This window comes from Eschrichtius robustus, chromosome 7, assembly GCF_028021215.1.
Source record: "Eschrichtius robustus isolate mEscRob2 chromosome 7, mEscRob2.pri, whole genome shotgun sequence".
Taxonomy (NCBI): domain Eukaryota; kingdom Metazoa; phylum Chordata; class Mammalia; order Artiodactyla; family Eschrichtiidae; genus Eschrichtius; species Eschrichtius robustus.
The window spans coordinates 101,555,570-101,571,743 of record NC_090830.1 but is presented as its reverse complement, the minus strand read 5'-3'; the positions used below and the strand labels follow the sequence as shown (position 1 = coordinate 101,571,743).

The 16,174-nt window shown below is 40.5% G+C and overlaps 1 protein-coding gene across 1 annotated transcript; it reads left to right on the top strand.

Moving 5' to 3' along the window:
* Nucleotides 1–2,343: 2,343 nt before the first annotated feature.
* ANKRD22 (ankyrin repeat domain 22) lies at nt 2,344–15,246 on the top strand. Its single transcript, XM_068547901.1, has 6 exons — nt 2,344–2,373; nt 6,587–6,778; nt 9,993–10,100; nt 12,955–13,032; nt 14,456–14,554; nt 14,822–15,246. The coding sequence occupies exons 1-6, from the start codon at nt 2,344–2,346 to the stop codon at nt 14,897–14,899; spliced, it is 585 nt and encodes a 194-aa protein (XP_068404002.1). The 3' UTR covers nt 14,900–15,246.
* The last annotated feature ends 928 nt before the right edge of the window (nt 15,247–16,174 follow it).

Here is a 16,174-nt window from a genome sequence, read left to right as displayed (position 1 = left end):
AATAATAGTAAGTAGTGAAAAGAGAAATCAAGGAAGCAACAGGATAAAGAGAGAGTATATAAGAGGGGTGTACATATGTAATTAGATTTAACCTGAAAGGCTCCAATGAGGTAGTGACATTCGAGCTGAACTCTGAGGAATACAAATCTAGTCTTGGGAATCTTGGGGAGAGTGTTCCGGACAAGGGGTGTATGTATGGAGAATCTGAAGCATGGGAAGTTGGGCCAGTTGGAATAACTGAGTGGTATATGAAAGGTATGGGTGAGAGCAGTTCGTCTAGGTACAGGCAATAAGTTTTATTGTCTATTCCGAATTTAGAGACTAATAATACTGACTAAAGGTTGATTTGCTTTTTGTCATCACGGTGCTCCAGTAATTCTAAATAATGTCAGTTTAACAGGGTCATCCCCACCCTTGGGCAGCCATTGTTTGGCAGAAAGTCTTGGAGCCCAGGAGGCAGTGAGAGTGACACTACTGCTTCCTCAAAGCCCTGCATTTACCTCTTTGGTGGTCTGAGGTAGTAGGGAGATATCAGGGCCTCCGATTGGCTAGATCAAGTAGCTAGAAGCCACCCTTCCTCCGTCCTTTCTCCTCATGATTGGAGGCAAAGGCTTTCTTGCCCTGCCCTGGCCTCAGAGCTTCTCAGGTCTCAAGTGTGGTAATGAAGCTTCTTTAACTTCCTGGCTGTGAAGACAACATCATATTCCTGAAAAGACCTTGTTGGAGAAGGAATAGAAAACAGATAAATGTGTGCCCTTCCTTGATTTCCCCTTCACTGTTACTACTCCTCATAATCCAACCACTGCTGGGGCTGTCCTTTATGTTACATAAAGGTTAAGTGGACCTACGACAAAAAAAAAAAAAAATTCCTGTGGCTTTTTTATTTATCTGAAAGAAAGAATTTACTAAGAAATTTAAATCACGGTATGTGAAGAAATGAGTCATCAGAAGGAAAGGCTTGAGCTTTATTGTACAAATAAAATAAAACCTTCACTATTATTCCCTAAGATTTCCTAAGTTGAAGAGGAAGAAAACGTCTTCTTGCCTTTTCTGGGAAGACATTTCATTAGTGTACACGTTTCTCTTGTACACTATCTGAACCGTGTTGCATCAAAAACCACAGATTTGGGCTTCCCTGGTGGCGCAGTGGTTGAGAATCCGCCTGCCAATGAAGGGGACACGGGTTCGAGCCCTGGTCTGGGAAGATCCCACGTGCCGCGGAGCAACTGGGCCCGTGAGCCACAACTACTGAGCCTGCGCGTCTGGAGCCTGTGCTCCGCAACAAGAGAGGCTGTGATAGTGAGAGGCCCGCGCACCGCGATGAAGAGTGGCCCCCGCTCGCCGCAAATAGAGAAAGCACTGGCACAGAAACGAAGACCCAACGCAGCTAAAAATAAATAAATAAATTTTAAAAAAATCTATTAAATCAGGAAGACACCAAGACTGGAAGCTTTTTTTTAAAAAAACCCAAAAAACCCACAGATTATCCTCAGAAATTGTTAGGGAACGTTTTAAATGGGGGGAGCTGCAGCATGGAGACGGTTAATAAGCAACTTATCAAGGCAGAGTTCCAAAGTCTCCCTCTTTAGACTGACAACTAGGGAGGATCCACTACACTTCAGGGGAAGCAATACTGAAAGTGGGGATGGTGGGGAAAAAACTTTGCTTTTCAAGACCTCTGTTACAGTGCAAGCAGCTCAGTTTCCTCCATGGTACTCAAATAATGTCAACTATTTTTCCGGCTGTGATTTCTATTTAACTTGGAGCAGTGTAAAACACGGTTATGTTAAATAACCCATACAGAATAGTTTAGTTAATCATCAACAAACTGAACGTGTCTTGTGCTCCCCAGAGGCGCTTCTTAAATTTTAGGGCCTGGAAAACAGTTATCAGCTATTTTGAAAGCCAGGCACGTACCCTTCCTCTTCTTCTGGCTGGTCTATGAATTAAATGGACATGAGGAAGATTAATAGGAGAAAATCAAACAAAAGTTTAATAACATGTATACATGGGAGAGACCCAGGAAAACTGAATAACTCACCAAAATGGCTGAAACCCTCACGTTAAATACCATCTTCAGCTAAAGACAGAGAGGGTGTTGGTGGTAGTGATTTGGGACTTTGAAGGGGAGGAAGGTAATTCACAAAAGATGGAAAAGCAAATGTTTGGTAAATAAATGTTTGCTGGGCCTGCAGAGACAATGGGACACAGAGTGAACTCTGATCTTTAGGCTCTGCTGTGTTTCCCCCATACTCTTTGCAGCGATCTCTGCTGAAAGCTCTATTCCAGAACAGGGCCCCCTCACCCCCGCTTTTTTTTAAATTGAAGTAGAGTTGATTTACAATGTTGTGCCAGTCTCTGCTGTACAGCAAAGTGAATCAGTTTTACACATGTATACATTCTTATTTCTAATATTCTTTTCCATTATGGTTTATTCCAGGAGATTGGATATAGTTCCCTGTGCTCTACAGTAGGACCTTGTTGTTTATTCATTCTAAGTGTGATAGTTTGCATCTGCCAACCCCAAATTCCCAGTCCATCCCTCTCCTCCCCCTGCCCCTTGGCAACCACAGTCTGATCTCAACCAACAGTCTGTGAGTCTGTTTCTGTTTTGTAGACAGGTTCATTTGTGCCATATTTTAGATTCCACACATAAGTGATATCATATGGTATTTGTCTTCCTCTTTCTGACTTACTTCACTTAGTATGATAATCTCTAGTTGCATCCATGTTGCTACAAATGGCATTATTTTGTTCTTTTTTAATGGCTGAGTAGTATTCTACTGTATATATGTATCATGCCTTCTTTATCCATACATCTGTCGATGGACATTTAGGTTGTTTCCATGTTTTGGCTATTGTGAACAGTGCTGCTGTGAACATAGGGGTGCATGTATCTTTTTGAATTATGGTTTTGTCCAGGTATATGCCCAGGAGTGGGATTACTGGATCATATGGTAATTCTATTTTTAGTTTTCTGAGGAACCTCCATACTGTTCTTCATAGTGGCTGCACTAACTTACATTCCCACCAACAGTGTAGGAGGGTTCCCTTTTCTCCACACCCTCTCCAGCATTTGCTATTTGTAGACTTTTTAAAAAAAATTATTTATTTATTTGGCTGAGCCGGGCCTTAGTTGCAGCACACAGGATCTTCGTTGCCGCATGCAGGATCTTTTAGTTGCGGCATGTGAGATCTTTAGTTGCGGCATGTGAGATCTTTAGTTGCGGCATGCGAACTCTTAGTTGCAGCATGCAGGATCTAGTTCTCTGACCAGGGATCGAACCCAGTCCCCCTGCATTGGGAGCTTGGAGTCTTAGCCACTGGACCATCGGGGAAGTCCCTATTTGTAGACTATTTAATGATGGCCATTCTGACCGGTGTGAGGTGGTACCTCATTGTAGTTTTGATTTGCATTTCTCTGATTATTAGTGATTTTTTTTTTTTTTTTTTTTTTAATATCTACTTTATTTATTTATTTATTTATTTTTATTTATTTATTTATTTATTTATTTGGCTGTGTTGGGTCTTCGGTTCGTGCGAGGGCTTTCTCTAGTTACGGCAAGTGGGGGCCACTCTTCATCGCGGTGCGGGGACCGCTCTTCATCGCGGTGCGCGGGCCTTTCACTATCGCGGCCCCTCCCGTTGCGGGGCACAGGCTCCAGACGCGCGGGCTCAGTAGTTGTGGCTCACGGGCCCAGCTGCTCCGTGGCATGTGGTATCTTCCCAGACCAGGGCTCGAACCGTGTCCCCTGCATTAGCAGGCAGATTCTCAACCACTGCGCCACCAGGGAAGCCCCTAGTGATTTTTTAAAATTAATTTTTATTGGAGTATAGTTGATTTACAATGTTGTGTTAGTTTCTGCTGTACAGTGAAGTGAATCAGTTATACATATACGTATATCCACTCATTTTTAGATTCTATTCCCATATAGGTCATCACAGAGTATTGAGTAGAGTTCCCTGTGCTATACAGTAGGTTCTTATTAGTTATCTATTTTATATATAGTAGTGTGTATATGTCAATCCCAATTTCCCAATTTATCTCTCCCCCAGTAATTAGTGATGTTGAGCATCTTTTCATGTGTCCACTGGCCATCTGTATGCCTTCTTTGGAGAAATGTATATTAAGGTCTTCTGCCCATTTTTCAATTGGGTTGTTTGTTTTTTTGCTGTTGAGTCGTATGAGCTGTTTGTATATTTTGGAGATTAAGCCCTTGTCGGTTGCATCATTTGTAAATATTTTCTCCCATTCTGTAGGCGCTTTCTTTTTTTTTTATATATAATGGTTTCCTCTGCTGTGCAAAAGCTTGTAAATTTGATTAGGTCTCATTTGTTTATTTTTGTTTTTATTTCTATTGCCTTGAGAGACTGACCTAAGAAAACATTGGTATGATTTATGTCAGAGAATCTTTTATCTAAATTCTTTAGGCAGCTGAGGGAGGGGTAAAAAAACTTTCTTTTTTAACTTTTATTTATTTATTTATTTATTTATGGCTGTGTTGGGTCTTCGTTTCTGTGCGAGGGCTTTCTCTAGTTGCGGCAAGCGGGGGCCACTCTTCATCGCCGTGTGTGGGCCTCTCACTATCGCGGCCTCTCTTGTTGCGGAGCACAGGCTCCAAACGCGCAGGCTCAGTAATTGTGGCTCACGGGCCCAGTTGGTCCGTGGCATGTGGGATCCTCCCAGACCAGGGCTCGAACCCGCGTCCCCTGCATTGGCAGGCAGACTCCCAACCACTGCACCACCAGGGAAGCCCTAAGTGAAGATTTTGAGGAGCCCAAGCAGAGGGAGCTTTGTGTGGTGTCCTGTGTGAATGTGGGCCCAGTGTTGTCAAATCTTTCAATTTTTAAAGAGAATCTGGAAAGCCAGATCACTACATGAAAAACTCCAGCTTTTGAAATACTGTAAATTAAAATGCTAGGAAAAGAAGAATTAACAATTTGTATGTGATATCTAAGTGAGCCAGGAAGACATTTTACTTTTTAGCAGAAAAATTAACTCTATAGCCACCTGTTTTCAAGTTCTGCGTACAAGACCATCAGTTTCCAAGTGCTAGCCCGTGAGTAGTAGTCATCAGTGGCAAATTTTCATTGGTGTATGCGAAATTTTTTTAAAAAATGAAGTAGGTTTTTCCATAGAGCTAATTCTATCTAACAGACTTTTTTCAGTCCCCTCGGATTATAGACTTATGTTGTCAGTGCTTTTATGACCCTGAGCTGCCCCCTAGTGGAGACAAAGTTTATAACAGCATAGAACCTTTTCAGTTGCTTTTACACCTCATGCAACAAAACACTACGTGATGTCTAGTAATTTAATTTAATTTTCTAACTTTTTAAAAAAACTTTGCCTCCTTTGCATCTGGACCATGTCTTTTTCTGATTTCTCCTGCAACCGCTCTGACCATCACTTCTTTACCTCTTGGCAGATATCGCTAATTAATTTAATTAATACTTAATAAGCAATTATAATAACCTCCATAAATTGAGCATCATTCATGTGCCAGGTATTCTAAGTGCTTTTTTATACTGTCTAATTAAAATCAATCTGAAACTATTTAATGTGTGCCTACCATGTGCCCAGTGCTGTGTTATATATATGCTGGGGCTATGGCAGTGAATGGAATGAAGTAGCCTCTATTCATGTGGAATTTATAGCCTGAACTTCAGTGCTTTCCCTCACTCACTGTGGCCTCAACCCCTCCTGGTTCACAGTAGCTTGCAACACACAATTATAAATAATTAAGAAAAGAGGTATAGTTTTGTCAGTTGCTGTGAAGGAATGCTGGACTCAGGAAAGACAGATAAAATGAAAATAAGTTATGACATGAAGGATGAGCTAGCAGTTAGCCAGGTGAAGAGAGAGGCGAAAAAGTGGCTGTTTTTTTGGCTTTTTGTTTGTTTGTTTGTTTTGTAGAGTAAGGGCAGAGGCCCCAATGGAAGAAACTAAACATGAGATATTGAAAAAAAGAGAGAAGTCCAGAGGGAGAGAAGAGAGGGAAAGTAGGCAAGATGATGTCTGCTCAGATCTTGCTGTTAAACTCCCATCGTGCTTTGCAAAATTCCTTATAATGCTTTCTAAAATAAAAAGCATCTAGTTGCAGCTAATTACATAATTCGTTATTTGTATATTATTTGTCTAAAATAGCTCTTTCCCACTGTGCAGATTTCCTTGAGTACAGGGGGCCATGCGTCTTTGTCCCATTACTTAGTGGTGCCCTAAACTCCTCCGATATGCAGATTTTATCTTGAGTAGAAACCTGCTTTTCTGACAGGCATCATTTATCCATGAACTCAACACACAATTTCCTTACTGAGTTGGCAATATTGCATCCATCTTTTCACTCATTCGTCCATTCAATGAACATTCCTGTGTGCCAAGCAATTTAGGAAATAGTAAGGGGTCCCTGGTGGCCCTACGCTTGTTCTAGACTTATGGCTAGACATCACTGAGACCCCAAATCTCATCAACAAAGCAGTAGATTACAATTTGGAAATATGGAATTTTAAGGTGTCGGGTGATTTTTTTTCTTGGTGTGGTTTAACTATTCCTATATTTCAAAACCTGCTTTTGTTTTCCTCTCCTCAGCCCATCTGCCAGGCGGCCTATCAGAATAACTTGGGTCAAGTGTGGCAGTGGGTGAGGGAAGACGGCAACTGTATCAACGTTCAAGATGGCTTTAATGGAGACACCCCCCTGATCTGCGCTTGCAGGCGAGGGCACCTGAGAATCGTTTCCTTCCTTCTGAGAAGAAACGCTGATGTGAACCTCAAAAACCAGGTGAGGCCATGACCATGGTAGTTCCTTTCTCCTCGCACCAGTGGAAGTAGTGGATGTCATTTGCTTATTGTTTGTAGCTCCTAACACCAACAATTTTTTTGGGCCTTACTTTAGAGAGACTGAGGCCATATTACCAGGCTAAAAAGCAAAATAAAACATAGGTCAATGAACAGGCATATTTTGTGGGTTTCATGGCTAATTATGTCCTTGTATTTCTTAAAAAAAAAAAAAAAAAAAGGAATGGTTCACTCATTTTTCTGGATAGAGCTTCTTCCTTTCTTTTCCTCCTCCTCCTCCTCCCCATGCTTTTCTTTGCCCTTCTTCTCTCCCTGCTCCTCTTCCTCACTATTACAGAAGTAAAAGGAAAGATTTCCTGGGAAACAAGTATTGACCTGGTGGTGCTATTTCATTAGTTAGATTTTTACCTACTATATCAGTGTTCTGATCTCCAGAAGATCCTATAATATGCTTGTGGAATAAAAGAATTTCACTGAGAAATTTGCCAAGAACAAATATGCTCACGAACCAGAGGCTACTTGAAACCAGACAGAAAGGCATGAAGAATATACTTAAATATGTGTTATTAGCTGACTTGGAGTCTTCAGAACTAAGGAAGAGCAGGACATGCTGTGAACATCCTTTCAGAACCCCATGGGAACATCCAGTATCTGCATCATAGTAAAGGCAACATTTAAAGTACACTAAGTCAATATAAAAAGTCACTCTTTGTAATAATTATGAATGCCCTGTACCCACTCAAGTACATTCAATGAGGGAAAATAGCCTATAGGGCCCCACTGCTCCCTTCCAAGTCAGTTTAAAGTCTAGCTCATTGGGAGTAATAATATATTATCAGAAAATGGATCACTACTGGACTTTCTTTTAATTTTTTTATTTTTTAAATTTTATTTATTTATTTATTTATTTTTTGGCTGCATTGGGTCTTTGTTGCTGTCCGTGGGCTTTCTCTAGTTGCCACCAGCAGGGGCTACTCCTCGTTGTGGTGCAGAGGCCTCTCATTGCGGTGGCTTCTCTTGTTGCGGAGCACGGGCTCTAGGCCTGCGGGCTTCACTAGTTGTGGTACCTGGGCTCAGTAGTTGTGGCTCACGGGCTCTAGAGCACAGGCTCAGTAGTTGCGGTGCACGGGCTTAGTTGCTCCGTGGCATGTGGGATCTTCCTGGACCAGGGCTCGAACCCATGTCCCCTGCATTGGCAGGTGGATTCTTAAGCACTGTGCCACCAGGGAAGTCCACAAATGGACTTTCTTGTTTGTGCTTCCTATTTTTTGTGGGTTGGGTTTAAAAGCAAGTCACGGCTGCGTTAATCTAACAGATAGGCTGCTTAGTGGAGTGTGACATGATTGCCCCAGCACCCAGCTGAGGAACCAGGTGTGTGGCCTTGTGGTGAGATGGGGTGGCCAAGACAGATGTCTCTGGGTTGGTGCCCTCTCAGGAGACTTGCTGGTTAGGAAGCTGAGGGAGGGAGATGTTTGTCAACACAGGGACGGGGCTGAGGAGGCATGCTTATCTCTGTTTTGCAGAGAACGTGAGCCAGGCTGCTTATGGAAATCCTGGGAAGGACTTCAGTGGATACCTTAGCAGAGATTTTATGAGAAGTGTTTGGTTTGCAACTGTCCATTTAAAAAATATTTTTAATGGTTTTTAAAGGTTTAATCCTTTCCCTTTTCCCCAATACTAATCCTTGTACATTAATAATCTGAATTGGTGCTTTCCCGTTTCTTAAACCTATATTTGAGTTATCTTCAGAAGTACTGAACAGAGGCCTTAAAAGCAAGCAAACAAAAAGCTCTGGTGTTGGTACAGATGTACATACATGCCTAACAGAGTGATGGATTGTATGGAAAGCAAATTAAATTAAAACATAAAGATATCTTTTTGTTGTGTTGTTTGTTTGTTCGTTTTGGTGTGCCAGATTGACCAGGATTAAGACAGAAAATCAAATGCTGATCAGGAAGGAAGTGTAAATCATTATAATTTTACCAGAGCACAATTTAGCAGTACGGTGTGAGAAGCATCGATGCCTTTTATGCCAGGAATTCTGTTTTTTGAAACTTATGCTAAGGACAAATTTAGAAATGTTGATAAAGCTTTATACATGAGGATTCAAGCAATGTTATTTGTGAAAATGAAAAGTTAAAATTACTTGAAATGTTCAACAGGTAGGGTTTGGCTAAATAAATTCGAACAGCTCCATAGAACGGTAAACAGTGCAGCCATAACAGTTACGTGTTTAAAAATATTAAATGGCATAGGAAAATGCACATATTCTACATGTTAACTGAAAAAAAGCAGATATAATTTTGCATGTGCAGTATGATCCTACACTGAAAAATTCCACATATATGCATTTTAAAGACTGGAGGAAGATACAGCAAAATATCAACAGTTAACTCTGGGCTGTTTGATAATGGGTGATTTTAAATTCTATCCTTATACTATTGTCTAGTTTATAAAATTTTTACAGAGAACACAGATACCTTGATATTAGAAAAACAAAAATACTCTTATTTAAGAAGAGTAGAAATGAACCTCTCTTTTCTTCCTGACTTTCCTCTCTTCTCATTGATTTGGTTGGAATTCCAGTCACCATAGCTTGTTTTGCATTACACTTACTTGTGTGTGTTTCGGTCTACCTTTGCTTGATTATGAGGCCCTGAGGTTTTATATCCCCCACAATTCCTAGAAGCTTAAATCTGTCACCTGATAATTATTCATGTATTTGAAGAATTAAATTGAGTTATTTCCATTCGTCCAGCACTGCTTGTGTTCATGTAGGAACATGGAAAAATTGCCATGTGGTTAAAATTTTCCTATAAACAAACCACAAAATGAATAATTGTGTACCATAGATGATTAAGGAGTAACTATAGCTTTTCATACTAAATTGTCCTATGCTTATATCTCAATGTATTTTTTTCCCCAAACCAAAGTGAATGTGAGAATCTTTTGATGATTCATAAAATGTACATTTCACTTGTCTTTCTCTGGCCCAACTTTTTCTTCAGACTGTACTGTGTTCAATATTCTGGTCAATGGAATTCTGGGTTTATTAATTAGATTTATTCCACAGAAAAAGATGCCATGAATACCACAAAAATAAAAAGCGCAGACTAAATTTTTTGATAGGGTAATCTAAAAATATGCAGTTTAAAACAATATTTTATTAATAAATAGTCCTTTTCTTAATTTTTTAGAAACAGAGAACCTGCTTGCATTATGCTGTGAAGAAAAGATTTACCTTCTTTGATTATCTACTCATTATCCTCTTAATGCCTGTCCTGCTTATTGGCTATTTCCTCATGGTGAGTACAACACTCGTGAGAGCAAAAGATAAATGAGTATAAATGAGTAAAAGATCGACAGCATGAGTCATTAAATTTTGCCAAGTTGGTGAGATGTAAATAAATAGTAACAAAGTAAGCTCTTGGTTTGTATTCTACAAATGGCATCTCTAACATACATGCTATGTTATGACTGAAGTAAAGCAAGAAGAAAGGTAGCCAGGGAAATCAGTCAATGGTAAAATAATCTGTGCAATGTTTATTAGGAAAAATAAATTAAATTTGTTCAAGAATCTTCTGAAGGAAAAGCAAAAATCCTGAATATTAAAAAAAATCCCCTCCCTACTATTTCTTTTCTTTTTTAAAAATTTATTTATTTATTTATTTATTTATTTATTTATTTATTTATTTATTTATTTATTTATTTATGGCTGCATTGGTCTTCTTTGCTGTGCGCAGGCTTTCTCTAGTTGCGCTGAGCGGGGTCTTCTCTTCGTTGAGGTGCGCGGGCTTCTCACTGCCGTGGCTTCTCTTGTTGCGGAGCACAGGTTCTAGGCGCTCGGGCTTCAGTAGTTGTGGCTTGCGGGCTCTAGAGCGCAGGCTCAGCAGCGCACGGGCTTAGTTGTTCCGCGGCATGTGGGATCTTCCTGGACCAGGGCTCCAACCCGTGTGCCCTGCATTGGCAGGCGGATTCTTAACCACTGTGCCACCAGGGAAGCCCCCCTACTATTTCTTTTCTCCTTTTTTTTTGTAAGAAGAGTTTAGATTTTTGTACATATCTTTTTGAGTTTCTGATTTTTAAGGACCCATCTTGGTGTGAGTTAAAAAACAGATCCCAGGAGACTTGCACCAGAAGCTGACAAACACAGGAGATCTTTACAGAGAATTTGAAGCCCACCTCTCACCTTGGTAGATTTATTCATGTTTGAAGGAACCTTTGGCATGCAGTAAGCTGCTTACATAAAGGAAGATGTAGTTTGTAGAGGAATGCAGTCATATTATGAGTAGAAGATGAAGCTTGAGGTGTTTTGTTTTGTTTTTTCCAAATAGAGCGACAGGTTTGCACTGACTCATTCACTTTTTTTCCATCTGGTTCCTCTTGTGGCCAGTTCTGCCTTTGAGAGATAACTCAACAGATACGTAATTTATTCCAGTTAAATGACCAACTCCCTTCTCTTCTTGCTAATAGACTATGGGTGTTAGTTATTCTTGTTAACATAAACTCCAGAACAAAATCTGCCAGTAGGTAATGTTATTATCTCCTTGGGTAATTAAATGTTTTACATTTTGAAGAACTATAATTAAATATGATAACATTGATTTTGATGCTTGGATTTATGAGAGAGAGGAAACTCTAATTCACTGATAAACACATACTCTGTTTATACCCTTGAAAAGTTCTTGAAAAATTGTGTATTTAGTACACAGCATTTGAATATTTGTAGTTTTGGGGGTGGGGTAAACCTGCCATTCATTTTCAAATGCTTTTGGAGATTATGAAGAAAAAAATCACAACTATGATTGGCAAGGCTCATTCAGAATTTGTTGACACACAACCTTGCTCTCTAAGACAGTAAAATGTTTAAAGCTGGAGCCCTGGGCAAATATACGAATTATTATGAATAACTCAGCTCTGATTGCACGTGTTTTATCTTAATTCATGGGGCCTGAAATTGTAAATTTGTGATGCCTAAGGAATAAATGACATGAGAGGAAATGATAGGGGAAAGGATCAGAAAAGACTGTGTTATATTAGAGGAAGATAAGAGGAGAAAGGCAGTTTAGACATTGACGTAGGAGGGAAGCCCAAAGAGAAGACAGCTGGGTGGCGCTTCCGAAGTGGTAAAGGGACTGAACTCCAGGACATGCCCACCTGAGCAGAGAAAGCCACGATCCCTAACGGAATAGGATGGTGGGGGGATGCTCAAAGTGTCCTGTGGTCAGAATCTCAGGGAACGAGGCAGGAAAAGTGGATTTCTGAGGAGCCTAGTTAATTTCATTCATGTGTTCAATCATTCAACACATACTTATTATAGACTTTTATGTGTCAGACACTGTGCTGGGTGTTAGGAATACAATGATGAACTAAACAGGTGTAGTCCTTGTCCTCGTGAGAGTTAGAGGATTGTGAAGAATAAGTCATTGATCCAATAGTGACAGAACACATGTGAAGTTCCTATGAGGTAGTTGGTAGAGAGAGATGGTCAGTGTTAGGAGAGCCCAGAGGAGAGAGATGTCGCCTGGACAGTTAGGTCAGGGACAGCCTCCTGGAGGGAGAGGGGCCTGGGCTGAGATATTAAAGATGAACTTACCAGGCAAAGAGGAGAGAGGAGCCTTCTAGGCAGAAGAAACATTCAGGGCAGCTCTTCTATGGCACGGGGGAGCCTGGTGGGAATGAAAGACTAACCAAGGCCAATGTGCCTAGAGCAAGGTGAGCCGGGGGTGTGGATGAGATGGCTGGGGCCATAAGTGGAGGGCAAAATATATGGCACCTTGTCACAGGCTGAAGACTTTGCTTTTGCCCCCGGAGCAATGGGATTCTATAGAAGGGTTTTGAGCAAGGAAGGGAAAGACGGGCCACTGGACTCCATCCTCAGTAGGATTTGGCAGGTGTGGGGTAGGGCCCCAGATTTTGCATTTTTAGGTCCCAAGGTGCAGATGCTATTACTCCAGGACCACACTCTGGCAACCATGGCTTTACCTAATTGATATTAATGGGCAGTGAGGAGGTGGGGGAGAGTTTAAGAAAGATGCATAGACGCATAGGGGTGTTGGGATTAAAATGAAGCCTATTGACTGGAATACTCCAGACGTAAGAGGGAGACAATGTTTGTAAATAAACCTCTCTTGTTCTCGTGCTTGCTGTTTGTCATAGGTATCAAAGACAAAGCAGAATGAGTCTCTTGTACGAATGCTACTTAACGCTGGTGCAGAAGTTAATGCTATAGATTGTGTAAGTTTATATTTTTAGTCACTTTGAAATAACATTGCAAATGGTATTTGTGGGTAGTGTACTTGTCATCTATAAAGTTGCTCGCTTTATTTTCCGAAACACTTGTACGTTTAGTTTCTGCTCCCTTCCCCTCCTTCCTTCCTTCCTTTTTACTGCGTCAGGCAACCTTGATATTGCTTATATTCTGCCACTGAACTCATGGGAATAACATTTTTATTGAATTTAGAATATTTTTAAAAGAACTGCTCCACCACTGGTGGGGAGTTAAGAAAAATACAGGCTCTGATTACAAAATTCCACCACCAGTAGTTAAGCTCGAGTCAGAATGCCTATGTATAAACCTAGGCTTGCCACTTTTTACCTATGTGAGTTTTGGCAAGTTTTAAACTTACTTGACTCTCGGTTTCCTCATCTGTAAAATGGGAACATCACTAGTCCTTACTTATGGGGATCATATGGTATTTGTTTTTCTCTTTCTGACTTACTTCACTCTGTATGACAGACTCTAGGTCCATCCACCTCACTACAAATAACTCAATTTCGTTTCTTTTTTATGGCTGAGTAATATTCCATTGTATATATGTGCCACATCTTCTTTATCCATTCATCTGTTGATGGACACTTAGGTTGCTTCCATGTCCTGGCTATTGTAAATAGAGCTGCAATGAACCTTTTGGTACATGACTCTTTTTGAATTATGGTTTTCTCAGGGTATATGCCCAGTAATGGGATTGCTGGGTCGTATGGTAGTTCTATTTTTAGTTTTTTAAGGAACCTCCATACTGTTCTCCATAGTGGCTGTATCAATTTACATTCCCACAAACAGTGCAAGAGGGTTCCCTTTTCTCCACACCCTCTCCAGCATTTATTGTTTGTAGATTTTTTAATGATGGCCATTCTGACCGGTGTGAGATGATATCTCACTGTAGTTTTGATTTTCATTTCTCTAATGATTAATGATGTTGAGCATCCTTTCATGTGTTTGTTGGCAATCTTATAGGGGTCATTATGTGAAGCATTGGGCAGAGTGCCTGGCACATAGTAAGTGCTCAATGAATCCTAACAGCTGCTGCTGCAGCCAAGATCCCAACCCACTGGTGAGAAGGCCCCCATCTGCAAACTAAGGAAAGATAAGGACAAAGGTCAAAGAGAAATCCAAATGACAGTAAGAACAGTGATAACAGGAGTACCATAGGCTAAATTCTTCCTGTTTATAAGGTTTTGTCTTCACCTTTTGCCCCAAACCTTTGCAATCATTTTCTTCTCCCAAAAGTTTACTTGCGTGAAATAGTTCCACAAAGATGGTTTGCAGACTGTTTGTTTGGCTTAGTTGTACATTACAAAATATGAAAAGTGCTTGCTAAAGAAGCCATATGTTGCAGTGTGTAAGGATTCCGATTGATGTTGATCCTTTGTGTTTCAGTATGGCTGCACTGCGCTACATTATGCCTGCAAAATGAAAAACCAGACTCTCATTCCTCTGCTCCTTGAAGCCCATGCAGACCCCATGATAAAGAATAAGGTAAGGATCTGTGGACCATGGTCTGAGGTTCTATCATCATAACCTTCTAACTTTGGCTTTGTGTTGACATAAATTAATTGCCTCTGAAGTTGTTAAGAGCAAATTAATTGTCCTCATTAAGGAATCAAGTTATCCTATTAATACTAGAACCGAATGACAGTCAACATTGTCTGTCATTCGGTTCTAGCATTAATAGGATGACATGGTCATTGCATTGACATTTGACTTTCTCGGAGATAAATAGCTATGATTTCTTTTTCTCCTCAGCATGGTGAGAGTTCCCTGGATATTGCACAGAGATTAAAATTTTCCCAGATTGAATTACTGCTAAGGAAAGCATCATAATCATTATGACTTCATAGGAAGAAGTACAAAAAGGACTGGATTCTATTTCCATCTTGGACTGTTGGTCTGTAGACCACTCAATCTGGAGGTCACCATAGTATGAGGATAACTATGGTTGCCATGGGTAATGTTTTGGAAGAGCTTTGTATTTCTAATGTTTTTTTGCTCAGTGGAGTTCACTGTGGTCAAAATCCTTCTAGCGGAAACACTATAGCTGTCGGATTCTCCACTTCAGTCAAAAAAGGGTGATGTTTCAAACTCAGTCTCCCCTGAAGGAGAGGATCAGCGTTATCCATGTTATCTGTTTTCAGTTGTGTTGCTCTTATAAAGAGGCTGTCCCGTCCATATCCTGCCCCAGGACAAAAACTGTTCTTCTGAGGCTCCTTTGAGTAGTAAGAGGAAGAATCAAAGCATGCACATTTGTATAGAATGGTGTGTGTATGTGTGCCGGTTTAGAGATTCATATATACATATTCCAGCTTCAACAAAATCGTCTATCAGTTGTCACCACAGATATTGGCAAATGCTACAAGTCAGAGCCTTGTTTTCCTTTCCAAGGAGCCAGTGTACCAGCATACCTCTAGATGTTTTGCTATCAATTTACAAATAAGAGCCATCTTGATTTTGAACAAGATTATGTAACTATCAAGTTGTTTATTGAAAAGTAGCTTTATGATTCTCTTGTGAACGCAAGGCAGTTACTAATCTTGTTAGGACTGTTTATTTTTTATTCATAAAATTAAAACTATTACTGTCAATTATTTGGATAAAGTAATTCTTTACAAGAAATAGAGCTATATGATGAGGTAGTGTCTGGATTATACTTCTAGAGGAGAGATTGTGAATATCAATATATCTCTCTCAAGTCCTTTGTCAGTGACACAGAGCAGAAATAAGCACATTTAAAAAAGACTGAGGGCTTCCCTGGTGGCGCAGTGGTTAAGGATCCGCCTACCAATGCAGGGGACACAGGTTCGAGCCCTGGTCTGGAAGATCCCACATGCCGCGGAGCAACTAAGTCCGTGTGCCACAACTACTGAGCTTGAGCTGTAGAGCCCACGAGCCACAACTACCGAAGCCCGAGCGCCTAGAGCCTGTGCTCCGCAGCAAGAGAAGCCTCCGCAGTGAGAAGCCTGTGCACTGCAAGGAAGAGTAGGCCCCGCTCGCCGCAGCTAGAGAAAGCCCGCGCACAGCAACAAAGACCCAATGCAGCCAAAAATAAATGAATAATAAATTTATTAAAAAAATAAAAATGACTGAATTTTGCAAAGCAAG